The 27,066-nt window shown below is 48.2% G+C and overlaps 1 protein-coding gene across 1 annotated transcript; it reads left to right on the forward strand.

Moving 5' to 3' along the window:
- Positions 1-961: 961 nt before the first annotated feature.
- On the forward strand, positions 962-27,048 carry LOC114681487 (MRN complex interacting protein). Its single transcript, XM_028854999.2, has 7 exons — positions 962-1,076; positions 3,349-3,408; positions 10,064-10,152; positions 21,875-21,944; positions 23,757-23,914; positions 24,504-24,588; positions 26,495-27,048. The coding sequence occupies exons 1-7, from the start codon at positions 1,011-1,013 to the stop codon at positions 26,939-26,941; spliced, it is 975 nt and encodes a 324-aa protein (XP_028710832.1). The 5' UTR covers positions 962-1,010; the 3' UTR covers positions 26,942-27,048.
- The last annotated feature ends 18 nt before the right edge of the window (positions 27,049-27,066 follow it).

Below are 27,066 nucleotides of genomic sequence, written 5' to 3' on the forward strand. Positions count from 1 at the left end.
TTATTTATTTATTTTTATGTACAAGTGATCTGTTTGCATGTATGCCTGCATTACAGAGAGGGCACCAGATCCCATTATAGATGGTTGTGAGCCACCATGTAGTTGCTGGGAATTGAACTCAGGACCTCTGGAAGCGTAGCTAGTGCTCTTAACCGCGGAGCCATCTCTCGAGCCCTCTTCCTTTCTTTTCTGAAGTTGGGTCACCTCACTTAATATTATACTTTCCAGGTCCATCCATTTTCTTACAACGTTGAGGATCTCGTGTGTATCCCAGGCTGGCCTCAAACTCTGTAGCAGATGACCTTTAAACTTGTCACCCCGCCTCCTTTTTTAAGTGCTGAGATTACGGTCATGCGCCAGCTTTAATTGAAGACAAAACAAAAACAAGATAGTTTATAACGTCTGGCATGCTAGTGAGCCTTAAGGGTAGCTACTCCGACTTCCAGAGTGGAGCATTGTCCAAGGACTGCAGTAGAGGGTGGTTTTTGTTCTCAGCTGGATCTAGCAAGTGCCTGTGTTTGCAGAATTATCGGTTCTCCGGCAATTTCGGAGTTTGGCTCAAAGAGTAACTTAACAACCCACCCTGGCCCAACCCCAGCTTCTGCAAACCCCAACCGCAGCTTCCACGCCCCTTTTATCTCACAGGGGCAAGAGAAGGATGTAGGTAAAGGAGGTAGGTGGCAGCTGAGGGCTCCATCAGAAAGACTGGTTTAGCAAAACCACCGTCACTGCTCGGAATCATGGGGCCAAAGTGAAGGAAGGACCAGACGCCCAAGCACAAAGGAACACCGGCTCCTTTTTGAGGCTTGAAAGGGCCTCCGTGACCACCGAGATGGGGGGGGGGGGTAGAGCGGCTCGAGAGCTCGCAAGGGCGGGGCCAACGTGGTCTGAGAGACGCCCAAGGACATGCGAGGTGGTGCTGGGGCTAGAGGGGCCGGAACCGTCGTGGGGTGGGCGGGGCCTGAGTGGGAACGCAGAGCGCAAGCGCACGGAGGACGACTGAGGCCTGTATGGCGCCGGCTCAGCAGTCTCGGGTCCTACGGTGCTGCAGCTGCCACCTCTTTCAGGCGCATCAGGTGGGGTGGGCGCCTGCCTCACCCTTTTCCTTCGCAGGATGGTGGGCGAGACATGGCGGGCCGCGTCTCGTTTGGCCAAGGGACGTGACAGTGACGAGGCTGAGGGCTGTGCTGTCACTTTACAACGTGCCCCTGGCCATTTTGTTTGTGTTTGTCGTTGTTGTTGTTGTTGTTGTTGTTGCTAAGGGTTCTGCTCCGGGCTGTGGGCGCGCTTCCACCCAGCCCCGTGTGTATCATTCTTTCTGTCTTTCTTTTTCCTCCCCCCCGCCCCGCCCCGATTCTGTGTGGTCGTTGTATAAACCACAGTAATGGTCTCTCCTGAGGCGGCTTCTAGTGGATGCTAGCTAGCATAATGGTCAGGAATCCAGGCTGAGGAGTAGCGCCCTAACGTTGAACCTAGCCTCTTAGTGGCTCTTCTCCGTTTAATTACAGTGAGTGGACAGTTTTTAAAGCCCTGGGCTTGGGACGTTGTTCCATAGGTGGGGTGCTTACCTAGCGTTCACACTGCCTAAGATCCCCTTTATCTAGGTATGGCAATGCTTGCCCTAGGGTTAGAAGGTTTTATCGAGTCTGAGGCCAGCCAGGAATACTAGAGACCCTATCTCAAAAAACAAACCTGAATACTATAGAAGCAGTTTGGAAGCCCTTTTGACATGCCCCTGGGTAGGTGCGGGCATCACTTGGTGCCTCTGCCTGTAGCTTTATTTGTGGGGGAATAGTCACCTCTCTGCTCACCACGGCAGAACAGTGGTTGGTGTTTGTTTTAAAGGTTTTCTTTTTTTTTTCCCCAGATTTTATTTATTTATTATGTATACAGTGTTCTGTTGCGTGTCAGATCTCATTACAGATGGTTATGGGCCACCATATGGTTGCTGGGAATTGAACTCAGGTCCTCTGGAAGAGCAGCCAGTGCTCTTAACCGCTGAGCCTTCTCTCTTTTCTTTTGTAACTCAGGCTGGCTCCAGGCCCTAGATCCTCTGCTTTGCTCGGCCTTGTTAGGCAAGTTGCTTACTCCTGAGCTATATCCCCAGCCCCAATCATAGTCTTGGTGATAGAGGTTTTGTTGTTTTGGGGATTGTGGTTTGGTTTTGAGGGTGTTTTAAAGACATAATTTCAGTATTTACCTTAGATGACCTCCAATTCCTAATCCCCCTGCCTCAGCCTCCCAAGTACTTAAATTACACATTTATGACTCCATGCCATGCCAGTCACAGCAACCTTATGAAGCAGCCCAGATCTCTTTGTATTGTTAAGCATAACATTTCATGACATTTCTTCAAGCAACTTTGGTATTGTTATAAATTTTAAAAAAAAAAAAAGATTTATTTTTATTTTATGTGTAGGAATGTGCCTGCATGTGTGTCTGCACCATGTGCAGTCTGGTACCCACAGAAGCCAGAAGAGGATGTTAGATCTCCCAAAGTTGGAGTTACAGACAGGTGTGAGATGCCACATGGGTACTAGGAACTGAACTCGGGTCCTTTGGAAGAGTCACCAGTTCTTTTAACCACTGGGCCATCTCTCCAGCCCTGTTATGGATTTTTTTTTCCTTGTTGGAGATTAAATTCAGACGTTGGAGATTAAATTCAGCCTGATCATACTAGTTGCCACTGAGACACTTCCCCATCCCTGGAGTGAGTGTGTGTGTGTTATAAGCGTGTTTTGTGTGCAGGTGCACATGTGAAGACAGAAGGGAACATTAGTTCTGCTGTCATTCAACCTTATTTCTCTGATATGGCTCTCCTTGAACCTAGGCTGGCAGCTAGTAATCCCTCTGATCTTTTCCCTTCAACAGTCTGAAATACAGGCTATGTGCTGATATGGGGTCTCTCTGATATGGGGCTCTCCCTGAACCTAGGCTGGCAGCCAGTAATCCCCACTGATCCTGCTTCCACCTTCACAGTCCTGGGGATACAGGCTCATGTGGCTGCATTCAGTTTTTGACATGGGTGCTGAGACCTGACATCAAGTCCTCACACTTGCTCAGCAAATGCTCTTACCCACTGAAACATCTCTCTAGCCCTCCATTTCTTTCTCTCTTTTTCTTTTCCCTCCCTCCCTCCCTCCTTTTTGGGACCCTCAGGTGGCAAACATCTAATTGGTGTCAATACAAATGACAGTTTTCCCAGCACCTACCTATTAAATAGTACATCCCCCACACACACCTAAAATTCTACCTTCGGGGTTGGGGGTACAGCTAAGTTATTTCTGATTCATTTCCACCTTGTTGTATGCAACTGTCTGGGCTTATATTTCTGAAATTTCATTGCAGGTGAAAAAGAGTCTCAAATGGACATGCAAGGCTTGTGGAGAGAAGCAGTCCTTCGTGCGGGTGAGTTCTGGCCAGCCTCACTTTCCACAGCCAGCATCCTTTTCTCTCGCAGTCCAGAGAGCTGCTGCACCCTGGGTTCCTTCCTCCTGGAACTGCATGGGTGGAGCAGTGCCCAGACAGGTTCTGTCCTTCACTTCTTTGTTCAGCAAGTGTTTCCCGAGAACTTTCTGCGTGCCGGGCACAGGGAGACAATAGGAAGTAGGAACGTTGTCAGAGTTACACTCACATGTGCTTGTGTGGAAGGAGAAATAAATAATTCACATATGCACACACACGTACATTTATAATTTAAAACTAGACGAGCATCTTGAAAACACAAGGGTACATAAGAGAACAGGAGTGCCTGGAGAGATTTGTCAGTGGTTAAAAACGCTTGCTGCTCTTGCAGAGGACCAAAGCTTGTTTCCCAGCACCCACACTAGGCAGCTCACAATCACTTGTAATTACAGAATGTCAAACCAACTAGGGGAGAGCAAAAGTATGTTGGGGGAGGCAGAGGTGAGGGCCATGGGAGGGAGCAGACTCAGTAGGGGCACGTGTGAGAATGTGGTTTGCAGGGCACACCTGTGAATGTCCCTGTTTTAATGCACTTTATTTTCATGTGGCCTCCAGCACATTTCTTCAAATCTCTGCATACAGACCAGCATAAGTAATTTGTTAGCACACATTGCCCCAGGTCCTGTCCTTTCCTGAGCCCTTCACTTGCCTGCTTCTCCCTAATGCTGCTTTCCCACCTCATCTCCCCTCATTCTCCTCCTGCAGCCATGGTGGCTTCCTTTCTGACCTTGAAACAAACCCTCTCCTCCTAGGACCCGGTGTTCACTATTGGCACTCAACTCTTAGTTTCCTGATGGAAGCTAAGTGTGCTTGTGGGTGTTAGCCAGCCCACATCGAGAGTCCATTGGAGCAGAAGCTTTGCTTGTTTTATTAATGCCCAGTGCACTGCCCTGTCCACAGTGAGTGCTGAACATAAGCATCTAGTTGGACGAGTAGGTAGATAACCAATCCCACAATGATGGGCGCGTTGACTGTCATTTTCATTGTGATTTACAACTCCGCAATGGGGTTTTCATCCACTTGTTCTTCAGTGCTGGGGTTGAGCCCAGGGCCTCATGCATGCTGGACAAGCACTCTGCCACCAAGCTATGTCCCCTGTACCTGCAGTGGACTGCCTCTTGGTTCATTTGACCAACTGTGCACTATTTCCTTAGGACAGAGTCCTAAACATGCATTGCTGTGTTAACAGTTATCTTTCTGGAAGATTCATGTAGTTGACGTGACAGGCAGAGCACTTTTGAGAGTTGAGGATGTGAATCACTTGGTAAGAGTGCTCATCTAGAATGTATGAGGCCTTGGATTGATCTCAAAGTGTGTTGTAAAACTGGATGTGGTGATGTGCACACCTGTAATCCCAGCCTGGGAAAGGTAGAGACGGGAGGGTTAAATGTTCAGAATTGAGGGGCTGGAGAGGTGGCTCCGCAGTTGAGAGCACTTGCTGCTCTTAAAACCTGGGTTTGATTCCTAGCATCCACATGGTGGATTACAACCGTCCATAACTGCAGTCCCAGGAGGTCCAGTGCCCTCTGACCTCCAAGAGCACTGTTCACACAAGTGGTTCACAGACACACATGCAGGCAAAACACTCACATAAAATGAATTGTAGGCAGGTTTTCTTTTGGGCCACCAACCAGCTTCCAAATCAAGATATGGAGACTTACTAGTTATAAATGCTTGACCTTATCTTATGCTCGTCCCATTAACCTGCTTCTCTTCATCTAGGTTTTGTCTTGGGGCTTTTTACCTTTCTTTCATTCTGTCTGTCCTACTCTATGTCTGGCTGGCCGGCTCTCTCTTTCTCCCTTGTTCTCTTCTCTCATTCTCTCTGGCGCTTGATTCCTCCACTACTTATTCTCTCTGCCTGCCAGCCCCGCCTGTCCCTCCACTGCCTAGCTACTGGCCTTTCAGCTTTTTATCAGACCAATTAGGTGCCTTAGGCAGGCAAGGTAAAACAGCAACACATCTTTACATAATTAAATAAATGCAGCATAAACAAATGGAACACACCTTTACATAGTTAAAGTAATATTCCACAACAGTGAATAAATTGAATTTTAGAAAAAAAAAGTTCAAGAGCATCCCCGACTGCATAGAATGATCCGGGTTAGCCTGGGCTACATAGAACAATGTTCCAGGTTAGCCTGGGCTACATGAGACCTTGTCTTAATAAAAGGGAAAAAGGGCGATGTGGTGTACACCTTTAATCCCAGCACTCAGGAGGCAGAGGCGGGTGGATCTCTGTGAGTTCGAGGCCAGCCTGGTCTACTGAGTGAGTTCCAGGACAGCCATGACTGCTACACAGAGAAACCCTGTCTTGAAAAACCAAACAAACAAACTTAAAAATGTGTTAACAAGGTGACAGGTGTCAGGAAAAACAGACAGAACTTTGCTCTGAAAATCTGCTAAAGCAAAATTGTGTGTTCAAGACCTTCTGTTGATGCTCACTGTTTAAAAAAAAAGGAGGGGGGGGAGGTTGGAGAGATGGCTCAGAGGTTAAGAGCACTGACTGTTCTTCCAGAGGTCCTGAGTTCAATTCCCAGCAACCACATGGAGGCTCACAACCATCTATAATGAGATCTGGTGCCCTCTTCTGACCTGCAGTCATACATGCTGTATACATAATAAATAAATAAATCTTTATTATAAAAGATTCTATGTTTTATATATATATAATCTATATAATAAAAAAAAAAAAAAAAAAAAAAAAAAACAAAAAAAATCATTTATTAAAAAAAAAAAAAAAAAAAAAAAAAAAAAAGAGGCTAGCATCATCCTGTCCCTTGACTCTCCCCATCCCTCAGGGTTTCTTTAGGCCTTTCCTGTTTCTTCAGCACACAGGATCATACCCTTCAGGAGATCCACAGAACCACACCCTCAGCCAGCGGGCCTAACCAGTATGAATCATGGAGTCCTGGGAAAAGCAGTGTGATTGACACATTCCCATTTCCGGGCCAGTCAGCTGAGATTCAGCTCCCAAGATAGGGTAGGGGCTGCTGCTGCATGCTTAAGTTCTCCAAGAAGGCAGACTGCTGGGCATGCGCAGTGGTGCTTGCCTGTGGTTGCCAGGTGGCTTAGCATAAGGAAGTTGTTTCTGTCCCCCAGGAGAGGACACTGGGAGTGGTGGGGTGGTGAGGTTGACATCCTGTTATTCCCTGAGGCTTATCTGCAGCTGCCTCCAGCCAAAGGCGCAAGAGCATTGGAGAGCTCCCAGGAGGCTTCTCGGGCCAGCCTCAGAAGTAGCTGACATTGCAATAGAAAGAGCTACTGTTAAACCCTCACATGCCAGAGACAGGCTGGAGAATGAAGTCTAGTTTTGTGTCTCCATAGAGAGGATGCGCCTCAGTACGCAGTGCTACTCGACTGTTACACAAGATGCAGGTTATCGGCTGTTTTTAATCCTGCCATCCCCCTGTGCCCAGCTCCTCTCTACCTATCTTCACTTGAACATGCTGCAGACAGACCACGACTGCTGTGGCCAGTCAGTGACCTCCATGTTGCTAAACATAGGTCAATTCACAGTCCTCACAGGACAGCTTATTGGCAGAGTTTGCCGTGGGTTGTAGCTTCCGCCTCCTTAAAACATTTCCTCTTGGACTTGCAGTTTGTCTGCTCTTAGCTTCCAGGCTGCTGTTTCAGTCTTCTGGTTTCCCCATCTCCCCAACTTCTAAACGCTGAGCTACACTGGACTGCAAGCTTCCCCACCTGGGGAGAGATGCCGCCCTGGGGAGAGATCGCTCACAAGGGACTAGGATCCAGCTCAGTGTGGTAGAGCCTGGCACGCAGAGTGGAGAAATCCTGCAGATCCCAGGCCTGTCCCAGCTCCTGAGCACTGCCCCACTCGCTCTCTCTCCTGGGTATCTCAACTCGGGTTCACTCCCAGCACTGCACATTTGAAAACTGGGACTTCATGAACCTGCTGTCTCCACCGTCATTCCCACACTTAAGCGTCAGGGCTCTCTTTCTTGTTTGGCCTGAATGCCTTGCCGTCATCCTTAACTCATTTTTCTTTTCCAGTCTTTTGTCAGCTCTGCCTTCAAAGCAGATCCAGAGTGGTCTCATCTAACCAGTGCCTGAGCCAACCTCTTCCTTGCCATGCTGTTCGCAGCAGCTTCCTAACTCACCCCTCTATTTCTGTCATCCGGTCTCTTCCCAACACCGCAACCAAGGGGATCCTCTCTCTGGAAACATTCTGTGTTAAACAGGGCATGGCGGCGCACAGCTGCATCCCAGCACTCAGAGGGAGGAGGTCAAAGCCAGCCTAGAATACATGCGTCTATTTCAAAAAAGAAGAAGAAACAAAAGGTGCTGGGTTGTATCCTCCCTAGGCTCAGAACCTCCAGGTGGCCTAAGTTCCTTTTTTGTGAGGGGGAGTGCAGACTGAAAATAGGGAGTCTCTTGTTCAAGTGGCAGGGAAAAGAACCACTCCAGGCAGAAACTTTTTATGGTTTTCCAGAGGGAAGAGATTTGCTGGGAAATGAACCCAGGGTCTTGCACAGGCTACACACGTTCCACCCCTGAACTAGGCACTCAGCCTCAAGCCTTCTTTTTAAGTTTAATGTCTTTTCTTCCCAAGGCAACAATTCAGATCACTAGCATGAGTTTTTCTATCGGCCTGTACACTGTGCAGTGCCGGTCTGAAGCACAAACAAGAACTTAGTACACGTCATCAGAATTACACAATCCATCCTTCACAGCTCATCTGTGCCTGAGCAGCGAACAGGCTGAACAGGTTAAACTCAGCTGTTTGGGTTCTTTTGTTTGGTTTTGTTTGAGACAGATTTTTTTTTTTTTTTTTTTTGGTTTTTCGAGACAGGGTTTCTCTGTGTAGCTTTGCGCTTTCTGAGTCACTTGGTAGCAGTTCCTCGAACTCACAGATCCCTGCTCTGCTCCGATGCTGGATTAAAGCGTGCCCCACGCCGCAGATTTTTTTTTTAAGGAAGCAATAGATCTTTTTTTTTTTCTTTAAGATTTATTTATTTATTATGTATACAGTGTTCTGCATGCAAGTATGTCTGCACACCAGAAGAGGGCACCAGATCTCATTAAGTGGTTATGAGCCACCATGTGGTTGCTAGGAATTGAACTCAGGACCTCTGGAAGAGCAGCCAGTGCTCTTAACCTCTGAGCCATCTCTCCAGCCCCAGACAGAGTCCTGCTGTGTAGTCCAGGCTCCCCTCAGCCCTGCCGTGGCCCTCTGCCTGCTTCTGAGTGGTGGAGTTAGCATCATGTGCTGCAGTGCCCTGCTTTGCTATCCGCTGTTCTGATCTCACCGCTTTCGTCCTGGTCCAGATGGAAAGCCTGGCCTCCCCGGGCTACGGTGCCACCCACCTTGCAGTGTAGACATCATACACAGAGTACGCTTGGCCCCAGTGAGCTCCCACACACCCAGAGTCCACAGGAATTCTTTGGCCAGCATGCATTGAGAACTCCATCTGCAGATATGGTGGCAAGGAACAGTGGGCACTTCAAGCCTATCTCCTCTGCTCACAAACATGCCCCTTGTCCTATTGGGCTTCACCTGTAAACCGCAAGTTCAACACTCAAATCACAGCCATCCCTCAGTATCCGTGGAGGCCCTTCCATAGAGTGGCATGTAACGTCTGCGTATCCTTAGCATGCTTTCTTGAGGGATGAGGAATGGGATTATTATAGTGCCCAGGCGATCTGGAACTCCTGTCTCAACTGATCCTCCTGCCTCAGCTTCCCAAGTAATTGGGACGTACAGGCTCATGCCACTACCTCCTTTGTACTTGTTTTGGGGGGACACAGGGTCTCTACATAGCTTTGACTGTCCTGGAACTCACAGAGATCCAACTGCCTCTCTCAAATGCTGGGTTTAAAGCCCCCCCCCCCCAGCTCCTCCCGTGTACTTTAAATTATCTTAGGTGACTTATAATGGCTTATACAGTGTGCATGGTGTGTATGGTGCTAGGCTACACTGTTTCGGACAATGACAAGAAAAAAGTCTGTACCTGTTCAGCGCAGACACAGACTTCCTCCTGAGGTCTTTCCAACTGCAGTTGCTTGAATCCCAATGCAGCCTGAGTTTGGCTTTGATGAGGTCAGCATGCCAGTGGGATGGTTAGGAAGACCTGAAGTTCCAGAACCTATTTGCTTTTAAACCCCTTCAGAACCTGGTGATGGTGGGGCATGACTTTAATTGCAGCACTCAGGAGGCAGAGGCAGGTGAATCTCCGAGTGTGAGGACAGCCAGGGCTACACAGAAACCTGTTTCGAAAAACAAAACAAACCAAAAAACTTTCCAGAAAGAGAGTGGTCAAACCTCTGCATTCATGTGTGTGTGTGTGTGTGTGTGTGTGTGTGTGTGTGTGTGTGGTGTGCGTGCGTGTGTGCGTGTGTGCGTGTGTGCGTGTGTGTGTGGTTTTAGAGACAGGGTTTTACTGTGTAACAGCCTTTGCTGCTCTGTAGACCAGGCTGGCCTCTGCCTCCTGAGTGTTGGGATTAAAGGATGCTCCACCACCTCCTGGCTGACCTTTGTATTCTTAACACTGCCTCAAGCTTTGCAAGTACCATCTAAAATGTTTCTCACCATTCTGCTAACACTTTTTTAATGTTTTCTGTTTTTTTTTCCTCTCAGGCTTACGGTGAAGGCTCTGGTGCTGACTGTAGACGCCATGTCCAAAAGCTAAATCTGCTGCAGGGACAAGTGTCAGAGCTGTCACTCAGGTACAGTGTTTCGAGAGGAGTGGTGTTTTTCATCTTGTTTCCATCATGAGTGGAGGGTGGGAGTTTACGATGGATAAATCCCTTACAAGTCCACGTGCTACAACATAGCTGATGTAACACCCTGAGCAATCCTCTCAGTGAAAATAGCTGAGAGTAGCCAGGCAGTGGTGGGGCCTTTAGTCCCAGCACTCAGGAGGCAGAGGCAGGTAGATCTCCAAGTTCAAGGCTAGCCTAGTCTACAGAGTGAGTTCCAGGACAGGCAGGGTGACACAGAGAAACCCTGTCTCGACAAACCAAAAAAAAAGAAAAGAAAGAAAAAATAAAAGTTTTTTACAGGCTAGAAATTTTAAATTTTTATGTATTATTGTGTCTGTGTGTCTGTGCAAGTTAGAAGACAACTTTGTGGAGTTGGTTCTTTCTACCTTCGTGTGGCTTCTGCAGGTCACTTGGGTCTCCCTGCTTGCAGGGCAAGGACCTTTACCCCCTGAGCCATCTCACCAGCCTTTGGCAAGAATAGTTTAGATACGAGCCGCCTGGCTAGCAGGAAAATGGGGAGCCCTAGGAGCTCAAACATGAAGTGAAGTCAAAATCCACAGAAGCAGCAGCGCTGCAGGGGACTGGACTCTGGAGCTGACAGGTGGATGTCTGAGGGGCGCGAGAAACAGTGGGCAGAACACAAGGCCTGAACTGTGTGGGACTCAACAGGGGACTGGCCTGCGTGGATTTTGAGATGGAGTCTCACCATGTGGCCCTCTGTGTGGCTACAACACCGTCCTTGCTTTATTGAGACTGGCCTCAAACTCCAGCTCCTCCTTCCGCTGCCTCCAGACCCTGAAATGATGGAGGGAGGGTACCACCACACGGGCTCCGAGGACCTCCATAAACAGCTGAGTCCCCAGAGGCTTATCCACTGTTGCACAAGTGAGCTCAAGGGCACCCGCTGTGCGACAGGGTGCTGGCCTGGGTCACCTCAGCCATGCTACGGAAGTCCATCCTCAAGACTTTGACACGCAGGGAAGCCTCCCTCAGGCTTCACCCTTTCTTCTCACCCTGAAAAGCCTCGTGCCCAGAGTTTATTTCCAGTTAGCTTGGGCAGTGGAGGTCAGTGCAGCTCTTCTCTGGAGAACCTGTCTTCAGCCTGGGCCTTGGAGAGCTCCCACAGACAAAAGATCAAAGAACAGATTGCAGACTTTGAAAGTGTTAAGTGTGCTCAAGGAAGCGTGTGAGCATGAGCAGCAGCCAGAGAAATCAGACCCCCACACACTTTAGAATATGCATTATGATGGGCAATGTAGTGCACGCATTTAATCCCAACGTTTGGATGACAGAGGCAGGCGGATGTCTGTGAGTTAGACGCCAGCTTGGGCTACAGAGTGAGTTTCAGAACAGCCAGAGATGTTACACAAAGAAACCCTGTCTCAGAAAAGCAAAAAGCAAAAAACAAAAACAAGCAATATATATACATACATATGTATGTATGTATTACATGCTTACTGCGGTCAACCAATAACAAAAGGCAGGGAGGGTGGGGCTGATAATCTGGGAGACTTAGAAATAGCCAAGTGAAGGCTAGATATGGTATGTGTGCCCATAATTCCAGCACTGAGGAGACGGAGGCTGGAGGATCAGATGTTCAAGGTCATTTTTGATTACATAATGAGTTTGAAGCCAGCCTGAACTACATGAGACCCTGTCTCGAAATAAAGAAAGCACCCAGCTGGACAGGTTGAGGTCCAGAAGGCTCACCAGCCACTACTGGAGTCTTCCTTCCCTTGGGATTAGGATGGCCCACCCTCCTGGCACATGGGAGTTCTCATCCCTCCCTGTGGGCCTCCTCTCATTGCGTGGTCTCAGGAGCCCTCTGAATCCTGCCCTTGGGATTTTATGTAGAGAGACGTGAGTGCTGACGAGCTGGCAGGAAGTCCAGCACAGCTGTCGCCACTCCTCCTTCCTGTGCGTGGGGACATGACCCTCCAGATTCGTAGACAATACGCATAGCTCTAAACAGAAAGGCAGGCCAAGATTCGAGCTGCTGTGACCCACCTTGGGAAAGGGAAGTTCTGGTCTGGATGGTACGGATGGACATGGTGGTGGCCGTGGAAGCAGGTGACACGGCTCTACCTTCCCGGCTGCAGCCCTGAGTTCTTTCAGAGACCTACCTCTACCCAGGTGAAGCTAGGATTCTTTTTGTCTGTTTGTTTTCTATTTTTTGAGACAGGGTCTCTTTACATAGCCCTGGCTGTCCTGGAACTCACTCTGTAGACCAGGCTGGCCTCATACTCACAGAGATCCGCCTGCCTCTGCCTTCTGAGTGCTGGGAGTAAAGGAGTGCATTACAACTCCCACAGAAACTGGGATTCTTGACCTTGCCGCAGAAAAAGACTCAGGACAAATCAGTATGGAAGAAATGGATTTACTGGGGGGGGGGGGTTTTCCAGACCTGGTGGTACACGCCTTCAATCCCAGCACTCGGGAGGCAGAGGCAGGCAGATCTCTGGGCTCAAGGCCAGCCTGGTCAACAGAGTGAGTTCCAGGATAGCTAGGCCTACATAGAGAGACCCTGTCCAGGGAAGAAAAAGAAAAGGTTTAGTCCTGAAAGAGGGTCCAGCAGTTGGGAATGCCGGCTGCTCCTGCAGAGGACCCCGTCCAATCCCAGCAACCCCCCAGTGGCTCACAACTGTCTGTAACTCATTTCTTGGGAATTGAATGCCCTCTTGTGGCCTGTATGGGTACCAGGCAAGCACATGGTGCCCAAACGTGCATGAGAGCAAAACATGCACACACATGAGAAATAAAATAAATGTGTTTAAAGAAAAAGGCTTTGTTTGTTTGTTTTTTCTTGAGACAGGGTTCTCTCTACATAGCCCTGGCTGTCCTGGAACTCATTCTGTAGACCAGGCTGGCCTCGAACTCAAAGAAAAAGTTTTAATGTAGTCTTAAGCATGGATATTGAAAGAGAGAGAGAGAGAGAGAGAGAGAGAGAGAGAGAGAGAGAGAGAGAGAGAGAGAGAAGAGAGAGAAGACAGGGGTGGCACACACCTTTAATCCCAGCACTCAGGAGGCAGAGGCAGGCAGATCTCTGAGTTCGAGGCTAGACTGGGCTACAGAGTGAGTTCCAGGACAGGAACAGCCAGGGCTACACAGAGAAACCCTGTCTTGAAAAAAAAGAAAAACAAAAACGAGGTAGAGGGGCGTGCTAGGGAGAGAACAGTGCACACCGGGGACGTGGTGCTGTCTCTCCAGTCCTGCTTACATGACTGAGAAATAACCATAATCTGGTGGCTTCTGACAGGACACTGCTCAGAGGGCTTTTGTAGCTATTTCTTTTTCTTTTAGTAAATGACTTCATGAGGTGGTTTCTGAGGAGGGTAGAACCAGTTACAGCTGTTAAGATAAAAGCATAGTCAAGGGCCAGGCATAGTGTCACATACCTTTAATCCCAGGCAGAGGCAGGTGGAGCTATGTGAGTTTGAGGCCACCTGGTCTACATAGCAAGTTCTAGGACAGCCAGGATTACACAGTGAGACCCTGTCTCTTACCACCATCACCCCCAGTCCAAAAACCAAAACCAAAACCAAAACCAACTCATAGATAAGGGTCGAAGGAATCCAGCTGTGCTAGGCCACAGGAACTGTAAGGTGTGGTTTTTCTTCATTGGTTTTTTTTTTCTCTGTTTTTTTTTTTTTGTTTGTTTGTTTGATTTGATTGATTGTTATTTGATCAGAGCTGCAATGTGTATGTACAGCCTTGGCTGGCCTGGAACTCCTAAATATCTGCCTCTGTCTCCCAGGTGTTCGTTAAAGGTTTGGACAACCATGCCACCCTTAAGGCATGTTTTTACTGTAGACAAAGTTCAAAATCTTGTTTGTAAGTCACAGAAAGTTAAGGTTTACAGCTGGAAAAGAGTAAACTCAAAGGTACACTTTGCTCTTAAGATTGATTTTATTTGTTTGTTTTGGTTTAGTTTGGTTTTTGGTTTTGGTTTTGTTTTGTTTTGCTTTGCTTTGAGACAAAGCATCACTGTATAGCCCTGGGTAGCCTGAAACTCGCTATGTAGACCAGGCTTGTCTCGAACTTACATAGTTCACCTTCGTCTCCTGAGTATTGGGATTAAAGACATGGGCTACCACACCCTGAAACATTCTCATTTGAAATATCTCTACAGAAGTGAATATTGTCTTTACATGGGTAATATGTAGTGAATTTTGTTATCTCAAAATCCTCAGGTCTCAGACTTGGATGAGGCACTCTTTCTTCTTGTCCCTTTAACATTCTCTGTATCTTGTTCTGGGTGAAGCTGCATTTGGAAGTTTGGTGGTGTGGGTGGTAAAAGAATTTACAAAAGACAAGAAAAGACAAAGATAATTTATTGTAAAACATTGAAGTAGAGGGGAGTTCCTGGGGGAGGGATCATGAGACTGAGAGGGAGTGGGAAGTTCTCTAGCAGTTGAGGGGCAGTTACGTGTGTGAGCTCTGTAAGCAGGTGGACAGGCAGGTGTCGCGCTGTCTTAGAGTAGTGCGTTTTACAGTGGGGGAGGTCAGGCTCTGGGTGTTCCTGTACCACACTGCGAGTCACTAGGGATCCAGCTTCAAGATGATCGTGACTGCATTGTTATAAGTGGGAATAATGCTCTTACTTTTGGCCTTTCATGTCTACATTTCCTTCCTGACAGATAAGCAAGGTCATGAAGAGCAGGCTTCTGAATCTCCAGAGCTGAGTGGGCTGGAGCTGCTCCTTAGCAAAAGATCAAGGGTCCCAAGGTCTTATGACATAGCACTGGACAAGCATTTGCAGAGGGCAGTAGCTATTGCAAGGCTAGACTGTGACATCATTTGGAGACCTAGAAGTCCTTTGTGGCAAGAGACAGGCCTCACTGGTGATAGCAATTGTTAATGTCCCTGAGACAATACCATCTGGACTTTGATGGCCTGAAAAATTCCAGAAAGTTGAAGTGAGGTCCAAACCACAAAGCAGAATGATAAACTAAAAAAACACTGTGGCCAAAATAGACCAAATGCAGCCAGCAAAGTTCCCCAGGAGCTGAGCTGTCCCGGCCAGGGGCTGATGAATTTTGGAAAAAGCCAATGTGACAAGGTATTGAAGGGGTTGGGAACGGAAGCTATAGAGCAGAATAAGAAGTCCTGGGAGAGGGCAGACAAGATGGCTCAGAGGTGAGATGCTTGCTTTGTGAGTCTGGTGACCTCAGTTCCATACCTGGAGCCGCGGGAAGGTAGGAGAGAACCGACTCCACGGAGCTGGCTGCCTCTTCCATGTGTCTCCCCATCATGCACACACCTTTTTTTTTTTAATTTTAAAAAGAGATCTTACTAGAAGGGTAAGAGGAACTAGTCGTGGCCATGTTTATTCAAACCGTGGACAACTGGCCATGACGAAGAAAGAACAGAGCCTGTCATGGAGGGAAAGCCCCATGCATTGTGGGAGAGCAGAAGGCAAGAGCCTACTATTCCATGGGGAGCAGAGAATTTAGGTTTCATTTTATTTTCCTGTAGGTCCCTATGATGGAAAGAATCAATATAGGAGACAGATGCAGATAGAGGACTTTCGTTTGGTTGGTTGGTTTTGATTTTGGCTATTTTTACAATAATAGAAGAAACAGAGAGGCTGTTATTTACCCAGAGGCAGACATTTTCATTCTGATGGACAAATAGAACATCTTGAGGGGACTTACAGCAGTCAAGGAGAGGCTTGCCTGGCAGAGCACAGTAAGGGTGAGCGAAGACCTGTGCAGACATCTTCTGGGGGCTGGCAAGACGGCTCTGCAGTCAGGAGCTGGAACTGCCTCACAGAGTGTCCGAGTTCCATTCCCAGCACCCACATCAGGTGACTCACAGCCACCCATCGTAACTCCAGCTCCAGGAGGATCCAAGCATGCACAGGCACCAGCACTCACGGACATGTACCCTACCCTTTCCCAACACACATCATTAGAAATACAAATAAATCTTTTTTAAAAATCCACTTCCCGTTTGGATAATTCCAAAATCAGGATCTGCGGCTCATGGCTTACTTTCCAGAAGTTGACCTTTGGGGTCCCTTCTGAAATTGTCACCCAATGTTCTGTAGGTCTTTAGAAGCATCAGGTCTCCTGGCTGACCCAGGTCAGGCTACAAGTCCTGGTCAGGAGACAGCAGAATTTTACTTTGTGACATTACTAGTTATTTTATTTGGGTGTTATACTTTCCTTTTGGGCTTTTAAGACCAGGTAGATGCCAAAAATTAACCTTTTATTTATTATTATCTTTTAAATTATTTATAAATAATTTAACGTTGGCTGGCCTAGAACTCACTATGTAGCCTGGGCTAGCCTGAACTCACAGAGACCCACCTGTTTCTGCTTCTCGAGTTCTGGAATTAAAGGCAAACTCCACCACTCTTGTCTATTTAAAACAAAACAAAAGTCAAATCTCCTTAGGGATTTGAGGAGCCCTGTTTGTTTTAATGTCCCCTCCTCCCATTATGTCACCTGTTGGGAAGCGGGAGGATGTGTTGGCCACACGGCTTTCCCTGAAGCACAGGGCACATTGGGCCCTCCATTGACTCTCATTGACGAATATGTACTGGTTAGAGTCCTACCTCAGGTATCTCCATGACTTCTCTGATCAAGAGGACGAGGACTTACTGGCCTTGTAGGGCTGCTTTTAGGGACAGTCCTGTCATTCCTGGAGCCCTGGCTGGCCTTAGAGAGGGAGCCCCCAGCACAGCCTGTCCTTAATGACACCTTTGTCCCCGTTGGCTCAGACCGCCAAGCTTTGGTTGTTGAACGCCCAGGACAGTGTTGTCAGTCTTGAAGAAGAAGAAGGAATGGACTTTAACTTGTGTAACATTTAGTTAAAGCTTAGAGAAAAAGCAAGTTTTAAAATAAAATTTGAACTGGGTGGTGGTGGTGCACGCCTTTAATTCTAGCACCCAGGAGGCAGAGGCAGGTGGGTCTCTGTGAGTTTGAGGCCAGCCTGGTCTACAGAGTGAGTTCCAGGACAGCCAGGGCTACACAGTGAAACCCATCCTGAAAAACAAAACAAAAAACCAATAAATAAATAAATTTTGATTTTATTAACTCATTTTTAAGTAGTTAAAAGCCTGACAAACTTGGCAGAAATATAATTATTTTGATAAAACATAAAATCTGGGCTAACAGGATGGCTTAGCGGGTAGAGGCACTTGCCACCAAGCCTGACTATCTGAGTTCAATCCCTGGGACCCACACAGTGGGACAAGAAGAGACTCCAGGAGCAGTTATCTGACCTCCATATGCTTGCCCCTCCCCACAAGCAAAATAAATAATAGATGTAGAAAAAGAAAGCATCAAATATTTATTCCTTGGCTGTTACCAAAAGCAGATCATTATCTTAATAGAATTTTATTTATTAATTTAAATAGCCTAGATTATAGTTTCACATCACAGTACTAAATTCTGATCTCGGCAATTTTAACTTGAAGTTGTTGTACATCTTAAATTGTTAGCTATTTGCACGTCATTCTTGAATGTAATAGTTCTTAGGCGAACTTCACTGTCATTTGGAATGTAAAAACAAAACGACTCACAAACATTTTTTTCTTCTTGGTTGCACATAAGCCCAAGAATTACAGAATGTTACATTCCAGCAAGGCCAGCCAAGATAACAAAAGTTCCACATTGAATGACCTTCAGTTAATGAAATTATCTTAGGAGAAAAGGCAGGAGGCAGAACACAGAGAGCCAGAGAAGAGATTTTTAAGCATTAACCCCGTGACAGCAGTTGTACCCTCAAAAGTTCCCCTGAAGAACTGGAAGGGAGTAAATGGTGGCTTTGGCTGTGGCTCCAGTGACATCAGGCTGGACCCAGAGCCCTTGTCTTTGTACAGAATTTCCTTCCTCCCTGGAATGAAGGCCCCGTGGCCCTGGGAACCAGGCCTTGAGTGCTGTTGTGTGGTCCTCTAGACTTTACTACTGTCTTTTGTCCATTAGTGGTCCCATTTTTATCATTTATTGATGTGTGCATGGTCCCACTATCAAACAGGAAATAAGGTTGTCTTTAGCTTGTGCCCACAGTATGCGTGTGTGGGGGTCAGAGGACAACTTGGAGGAGTTGATTCTCCTTCCAATGTGTGGGTCCTGGGATCAAACTCAGGTCGTCAGGCTTGGCAGCAGGTGCCTTTGCCCTCTGAGCCTGCTTACCAGCCTTGTACTCTTTTTCAGCCAGAATTAAGACAGCCTGTGGGGGGGGGGGGCATAGTCGTGACAGTCCCCATAAGGGAAAGGATAGTGTATTGGGTGTCTGGATAGGCATGACCATTTGGGGTGCTTGGCTTTTCCCAGAAGGGCTTCTATCTTATCTGCTTATCTCCCAAACACATAGCAACCAGAGTTCTCATAAGAAGTTTTTACAAAAACAAGTGAGCATCTGGCAGTTCTCAAGGCCCCACCACTGGTACCAGAAATGTTGGGTAGCAGAGATTACCCAGGGGTTACAGGCACCAGCAGAGAAAGAGAGGTAGAGCCGGGAGAACCCCCATGTCAGAGGAGAGAAAAACAAGGATCCCACAGTAGAGGAAGCAGTCTAAAGATTAGTACAGGTCGTGTAGGACATCATGGATGCTACCACACTTCACCCTACAGAGTCCTGTGCCCTAAGCTGGGGCATTCCACAGAGCACCCTTACCCTCATGAAAATGAAGCCAGGTCTCACTTTGTAGCCACCCACTATTCTGGAGTCAGAGTGTCTGGTTGGTAAGGCTCAGCCAACCTCACAGGGATACTCACAACCTAAAACTTGGCTCCAGATCAGTCATGAGAGGATGAGTCATGGAGAAATGAAAGCCTGGTCACCTGTATGCCTGTCAAATCAGAAAGTCTGTTGGGGGGACCAGGGCGGCCTACAGGGCCTCCCACCTCCTGCTTCCTCCCACTCTGGAGAACAATAGTGGTAAATGCCAGAGAGAAGAGAGAGAGGCGAGGGTGGAGGCGATCTCCAGAAGGAAGAGAATAGCCCCGCACTTATCCAGACCACAGCATATGGCTCTCCTTTGCTGGTCCGATTCAGTTCGTTTCCAGATGTCTTCATTAGACATCATAGGTCACTAGGAGGCAGGCTCCCAATAATTGGGACCTGACTGTTGAAGGGTGGGGACTTCACTTGCATTTTTAGCTTTTATTATTATTATTATTATTAATTAATTAACTAATTAATTAAATTTTTTCTTTGACCAATGTTTATTTTTTTTATAAGTTACATACTTTTTTTAATATTTATTTATTATGTATATAGCATGTATAACTGCAGGTCAGAAGAGGGCACCAGATCTCATTACAGATGGTTGTGAGCCTCCATGTGGTTGCTGGGAATTGAACTCAGGACCTCTGGAAGAGCAGTCAGTGCTCTTAACCTCTGAGCCATCTCTCCAGCCTGACCGATGTTTATTTTACACATATGCAGTTGTACCATCTTTTGACTACACACTAATGTAAAAATACTAGAATTGTATCTTCATCTTTCCTGTCACTCAGGACTCGTCCCCGTCTTCCAGCAGAATCTGTGATTGCCCTCTTGAAGTGGAGGCCATTCCCAGCATGCTCATTCCTTGACATCCTATGTGTGGCAGAATAAAGTGCAGGGCGCTGTGCATTCCAGCCCCACACTTACGTTCACGGACACTCGTGTTACTGGACACTTTCAGTATTTATATTAGGATGTCGTGTTCTGCCATTTCCCATTTTATTTCGCTTTTGTTCTTGTGGCATTTGAACCCAGAGTCTTGTGCATACTAGGCAAGTCCTTGACCTCTGAACCACACCCCCAGTCCTTCCCTTTAGCCCGTTTCTGTATTTAAGTGGATTTCTTATATAACAAATACAGATGGTCCCTAACTACAGTATCCCAGGTTACAGTTTGTGGCTTCATGTTTAAAATCCTCCGGTGTTTGCCCGGCAGTGGCATAGCTGGTTTTTTGAGGCCCTCTGTACTGATTTTCATAGCAGCTGCACTAGATTACACTCCTACTGTCTGAGTAAGTGTGCTTACACTCCTAATGTCTGAGTAAGTGTGCCCTGTGTCTCTTTCTGTGCCTTTTGATGAGGTCTGAGTTTTGATGTCAAAGCCCTCGGTCCTTCCCCCGAGAAGGTGAAAATATTTTTCATAAACTATCCCTTTCCCTCTGACACTTTGTCTTGAGTCCACTTTTGGGCTTTCTGCAGGGCAGTTTGATGATACTGACCACAGTGTTGAATGTGCTCGTCCAGAAATTTTGGTAGACAGGTTAGATCCTGTAGGTATGTTATAGGTTAGATCTTACAGTCTTTTTGTCTCTATGTTTTAATCTTGCCTCAGGAATGAGCCGAGGATCCAGAGTTAAAACCCAAGTAAATAGATCACAGTGCCACAAAAGATTAAATTCAGCTGAAGAGAATTAGTGGGGTGGGGGTCATACTCAGTGGTCATGTGTAACATGGGAGAGGCCCTAAGTTCAGTCCTGAGTAGAATGTGTGTGTGTGTGTGTGTGTGTGTGTGTGTGTGTGTGTGTGTGTGTGTGTAAAGCAGTAGTCAAATGATAAGAGCAAAGCATTTTACAAAATCAGAGTTAACATTCTTAGGCAACAGTAAATATAAAACCATTGTTCAGTCTGCAAACAGCAAAATTCTGTCTGTGGGAAATTCTACAAGACTACCAAACCCAGCTAGTTCAGCAGTATCACATGAGTTATGGTCATGGTCAGCATACAGAATGGAATTGCTTTCTATAGGAATTCAAGAAACGCTTGGGAAAATGATTTTTTTGTTTGTTTTGTTTTTTGTTTTTTCGAGACAGGGTTTCTCTGTAGTTTTGGAGCCTGTCCTGGAACTCACTCTGTAGACCAGGCTGGCCTCGAACTCACAGAGATCCACCTGGCTCTGCCTCCTGAGTGCTAGGATTAAAGGCGTGTGCCACCACTGCCCAGCCCTTGGCAACTCTTATAAAGGAAAACATGTAATTGGGAATAGCTTACAGTTCAAAAGTTTAGTCCATTATCATCATGGCAGGATGCATGGCAGCATGCAGGCAGACATGGTGCTGGAGAGGTAGCTGAGAGTTCTACATCCAGATACAAAGGAAGAGAGAGTGTCACGGGGCCTAACCTGAGCATCTGACACCTCAAACCCACCCCCAGTGACACACTTCTTTCAACAAGGCCCCACCTACTCGACAGACCACACTATCTAGTGCTACTCCCTGCGAGCCTGTGGGGGCCATTTTCATTCAAACCACCACAGCCACTGAGCCATCTAGCCAGCCAAACTCTTGGGTCGATCCTATAGTAGGTATTTTCTACATAAGGTGTCATTTTGTCTTTATAGCCCCATGAGAATTACTGGCTTCTTTAGGCTGGGGAGGTGACCAGTTGAGGTGCCCAGTTAGAGTGAAATTTGGGCTCTCTAGAGAATATGTGGGCACTGTCTAAGGTAGGTAGACGTGGCAGGCCTCTAACCTCCAGTACTTGTACTTAGACGGTTTACCCAGCTGTCCAGCCCCTCAGTCACAGGAAGCAACCACTCTGCCCAGACCTCCTGAACTGCTGAGAAGTGACTGCCTCCCATGAGAGCAGCAGGCTATGCCTGCGTTGCCCAGGATGGTCCTGGCCTTGCCAGATCCTCCTGCTCCCTTGCTTCCACCCCCACCACCCACCCCACCCCCATCCTACATCTTCCTGGTGCTTTCCCAGGGTCACGTTTGCCATCTTCCCCTAAGGTCTGTGGACAGAGCTGCAAGTGAAGAGGAAAATGCAGGGCCTCAGGAGGCTGAGAACGGGAGTCAGCAGGTAAGCTAATGCATCTGTCCCCACTGCCCCTGGGCTGCTGTGTGAGAGTTCCTGTCAAGTATTGATTGCCAAGGACAAAATTAGCAGACATTTCAAGACCTCAGTCGGCTTTGTTTGCTGGTGTAGAATCAGGCAGAACTTCAGTCCATAAAACAGAACGAGTGTTCAGTGAGCTGAGCAGACGCTTGATAGACCAGACAGCCGTGGAAGAAAGAAAGTGAACAGAAGGTAAACTGGCATGTCAGGTGACTTCCCTTGTGAGGGGGACAGGGAGACAGAACTACAGGGAGTGATTGATGGGCTCGGTTCAGCCTGCTCTGGGGGATGAGCGTCAGCTCAGAGAGGGTTGCTGCCTCCGTGCCCATTGATAGCAACTTGTTTGGGCCACTGGGCCACTGTCTCTCTCCTGCTCTCCAGTAATTCGGTTCCAAGTTAGTGATGGAGACTTTTTAGCACAGGTGACTCAGTTTTGCTTTTTGTTGTTGTTGGTTTTTCGAGACAGGGTTTCTCTGTGTAGCCCTGGCTATCCTAGAACTCACTCTGTAGACCAGGTTGGCCTCAAACTGTGAGATCCACCTGCCACTGCCTCCCGAGTGCTGGGATTAAAGCTGTGCGCCACCACCACCTGGCTCAGTTTAGTTTGGGGTGTTGCGATCTAAGTGTTAGTAGTATTCATAAATCCTTTGCCTCCCATGCTCAAGGCTGGGGATTCAGTGGCCAGCAACAACCAAAGTCATTTGTTCAGCAAATGCTTATTGCAGCATCCAAATGACAGACACTAGTGTGAAGCTACAGGAAACAGAGGTGTTTGCCCCTGACCTTTGCAAAGGGGTGTAAACCATGACGTGGTCTGTGGTCTGGACTTTTCTCGTCTGCTTAGAGAGCCCCTGACCTTCACTGGTTTTGCTCACTGGTTTCGCTCTGCTGCTTCTCCCCTCTTCCCTCTGTCCTGGAGCATACCTCTGCTAGGGTGAGGATGCTGTGGAACATCAGAGCTTCATGTTCCCTCCTCAAGAGCAGGACGGGTATCTAGTGTTCTCTGTCCCTGGAGCTTGAAGGGGGGCTTATAAAATAGGTGCTCGGTCCGGGACAGTGACTGGGTTCTTTTGTTTGTTTGTTTGTTTTTTGTTTTTCGAGGCAGGGTTTCTCTGTGTAGCTTTGCGCCTTTTCTGGAACTCACTCTGTAGCCCAGGCTGGCCTCGAACTCACAGAGATCCACCTGCCTCTGCCTCCCGAGTGCTGAGTGACTGGGTTCTTGACAGACACCGTGTTTTATAACCAGGATGCTGTGGTCACAGGGAGCACTGTGACTGTCAGTGTGGTGTGTGCAGACTCTTGCTACCCACCTGCAGCTATGACCCCGCTCTGCTCATGGCTCTTTGCAGCTCCCTCATCATCAAGCTTTTGTTCATCAGGAAAGTCCCTGGGTTGGGGAGTGTTGACATTGGAAAGTTTGTGACAAGTTGTGCCCTGCTGGGCCTGTGTACACGTACATCCTTCTAGAGCAGCAGTTCTTAACCTGTGGGTCTAGACTCCTTTGGGGTTGCGCATCCGATATTTACATTTCAATTCATAACTAGCAAAATTGCAGTTTGAAGGAGAAAGGAAATGATGTTATGTTGGGGGTCGCCACAGCATTAGAAGAAGGTGGAGAACCGCTGCTCTGGAGCCTCAGGGCAGCTGTGTCTCCATTGTGCTCTACTTGAAGTCCTGGTGATAACGAAACATGGTCCCAAGAGCTCTGCCCTAAGGTTGTGGGTTGACTTGGGCTGCTCTCAGACTCTGAGCCTTATCCTCTGTTCTGACGCTTAGGCACCGTCTGAGCCCCAGGAGTCCCGTTGGCTGAAGTATCTGGACAAGGGCTGTGAGGATCAGGAGCCGGACAGAGGAAGAGCAGCTCTTAAGACACAGCCCTCAACCAGTGCCGAGTGGTCAGATCCGCCCCGAAGTCCAGCCCGACCCAGGAAGAGGTGCTAAGCGGGTCTCATCCAGCCATCCCCATGCCCGCACTGGCTCCTGAGGGCAGGGGGTGGGGGTGGGGCGGTGAGCAGCTCCTAAAGTCACTAAGTGGAGCTCCTGTGTTGTACGTCAGCGGGTGGGCAAAGTGGGCTGCAGCCATCGCTGCTAACCCTCAGACTGCGTGCTGCTTGACAGAGGGAGCGGAAGGCTAGCTAGACTCCCCTGGATGCCTGTAACTCCAGTCCTGAGATGCTGATGCAGGAGCGCCGTGAGTTCAAGGCCAGCTGTGGAAGCATGGCCCAAGTAATGGGTGGGCCTGGGGGTTTTTACAGGAGGTTCTCCAGATCTCCATGTGTCAGTGGGTTTCCAGAGAAACTTCCCTAGGCTTAGGATGCTGCAGGGCTCTCAAAGGGCCTAAATTACAATTTCAAGTAAGACTATTCTAACTACAGACCAGAGAAGAGGCGTGGCCGGGCTGTTGCTGGATGTGGTGTAGGAACCTGTGAAGGATGAGAAGATTCCTGTCAGCCAGCAGACCTCAGTTGCTCTGTGAGGACCATTGGATAAGAGAACTTAATGATAGTACTTTCTTCCCTCCAGGAAATGGAATCAGAGCACAGGGCAGCCTCCACGCAGCCTGCATGTCCAGGACTTGGACAGTGTTAGGGACAACTTTGAATGCCAGGTCAGTGACCATGGAGTCTGCCTATGATTGTGTGCATGTCTGTATACACATGTGGACACACATGTGCAGTGTTAGGACTTTAGGCCAGGGCATGTATGCTGGCATGAACATTGCTGCTAAGCTACACTCCAGCCTCATGGAATTTGTTTGGTTTTGTTCTTGGAGACATGGCCTTGCCACGTTGCCAAGAGTGGCACACGCTTGGGTAATATATTTCTTCACAGTTATGATATCTACTTCCTTATGTATTAAAAAGTCCAACTTCCAGCGTGGGATTGTCTTTTCAGCTTAAAGCTGAGGCTGGGCATGGTGGCACATACCTCTAATCTCAACACTCTGGAGACAGAAACAGATGGGTGTCTGTGAGTTCAAAGCCAGCCTAGTTTACATAGCAAGTTCCAGGGCCCATAGTAGACCCTGTCTTTCCCTCCAAAAAAGGCCAACTGCTGAGCCACATGGTATACACCCATAATCCCAGCACCCAGGAGGCTGAGGCAGGAAGAGCATGAATTCAAGGCCATTCTGACATACAGCAAGACATCATCATGGTCATCATCCCCTGCAGTTAACTCACAGCCAAGAGCATCATGAGACCCACCTAAGGCTGGCCAGTAGGGTTTGAAGCAAGACGTTTTCATCCTGCAGAGTGGAGGAACTCTGGTAGCCGGTCCCAGTAGAAGTTGCCCTCGGTTTCCGTCCAGGACCGCCTGTACCAAAGCACTGCTCACTTTATAGACTCAAGGCCCGCTGCACGGGCAGCGTGGCTGAGTGCAGATTCTGTTTTGCACTGCTATAGAAGACTTGGAATGAGGGCTCTTGTTCTTTCTCTTTTTTTTTTTTCCAGAGCTGAGGACTGAACCCAGGGCCTTGCACTTGCTAGGCAAGAGCTCTACCACTGAGCTAAATCCCCAACCCTTGTTCTTTCTCTTCCTCTGCCCCTAAGCAGTTAGCTAAGGCCTGCCCAGCTCAGCCTCAGGCTGCACGCAGAGCATGGCACAAAGCTATGTGATACAAAGTTCAATTTTCTTTTCCAAGATAGGTTTCTCCATGTTACCAGCCTTGGCTGTCTTGGAACTCGCTCTGTAGACCAGGCTGGCATTGAACTCACAGAGATCCACCTGCCTCTGCCTTTCAAGTGCTGGGATTAAAGGCGTGTGTCGCCGCCGCCACCACCCAACCCAGAGTTGATTTTTGATGTTTATTGACCTACCTAGTGATCCCAGTAGGTGTCCCATTGGCGCAATCATAGTGGGTTAGAGAGCCTTTACCACGGACACCCTAGACCAAACTAACCAGTCAGTGTTGTTTCGCCCACCTCCATTGTTGTAGAGGAACTAAGACTTTTGAAACCTCAGTGAGTTCACAGCCAGTGCAGTGGTAAAGCCAAGGTCATCAGTCAGGGTCACAGTTTCCTCAGCATCATCAGGATGCAAAGATCCAGTGCTGCTGTCAAATTCCTTTGTAAGCAGTGAAACCCAGTTTCCTGTGTATCTTTGGTTTCTGAGCTGGAAGAAGCCAGGCCCAACACCTTGTCACATCCCCAAAACCTGGGTGCAGCCACCTGGGCTCCTGAACCTCAGTCCAGCTTTGAAGAGGTGTTCTGACCCAGCTGGGAATCTGCAGGCATGACAGATTGCATCTTTCTAGGTGGTGGGTGTCTAGGCCCCTCCCTGCTCACACCTCCTCATGGGGACTGCTGACCTGAGCCAAAGCTTCCCAGGAGATGGGCCGCTCAGGATGTCTCCTGTATGTGAAAGATGTGGTTGGTTGGTCATGGGATTGATCAGCTCAGGGTAATAAACTTGCACTTGTTAAACCTCACAATAACAGCATGTTCCTAGCCACAGGGTTATGCTGATGGTCCTGCCCAAGCTGAACAGAACCCTTTCTCTGTTTCTTTTTTCAGGACTCCACTGGCCTGTTTGGGACAGAGCAACAAGGCAGCAGCCCTGCCCTCAGGACTGCAAACCACATCAGGGAGCTCGGTTTCCCAAGATGGAAACTACCAAGCCCTGTCCTTCAGGTCAAGACCCAATCTTCTCAATGGGCACGGTTTCTCCTGTCGCCTGGCAACAGCTCACATGTGGATGGGACCCCATCAAGGCCTCTGCAGGGAAAGGCTCCAGGGGAAGACCACTTCAGCAGGGCACCTGCCACTGTCCAGTCTCCTCACACCACCCACTCCACCACACCCCAGCCAGAGAGGCCTGGCAGTGACACCCCAGAGCAACCATGGGCCCCGGGGTCTCCTCAGGCAGAGGGTAGGCCCTTGGCTCAAGGGGCGGAGAAGGCCCCGCCAATGCAGCTGCACAACCTCTTTACAACTGGGGAGGACTTTGAAGATGACCTGTAGCCTTCACTGAGTCAGGGGTGATGGGTCCCTGTATGCCAGTCCTCCATGCCACAGACGGGAGTGCTTTAGAACAGATAACCCAACAATAAACATGCCTGCCTGTCAAACACATTTCTCTTGTTACA

The sequence above is a fragment of the Peromyscus leucopus genome, chromosome 8b (assembly GCF_004664715.2).
Source record: "Peromyscus leucopus breed LL Stock chromosome 8b, UCI_PerLeu_2.1, whole genome shotgun sequence".
Classification (NCBI taxonomy): domain Eukaryota; kingdom Metazoa; phylum Chordata; class Mammalia; order Rodentia; family Cricetidae; genus Peromyscus; species Peromyscus leucopus.

Excerpts from the sequence above, each read along its gene's own strand:
- LOC114681487 (XM_028854999.2), top strand. The coding sequence starts at position 1,011 with ATGGCGCCGGCTCAGCAGTCTCGGGTCCTACGGTGCTGCAGCTGCCAC. Across the intron at positions 23,915-24,503 it reads CCAGCCCGACCCAGGAAGAG|GAAATGGAATCAGAGCACAG; the intron begins GTGCTAAGCGGG and ends TCTTCCCTCCAG. Across the intron at positions 24,589-26,494 it reads GGGACAACTTTGAATGCCAG|GACTCCACTGGCCTGTTTGG; the intron begins GTCAGTGACCAT and ends TTCTTTTTTCAG.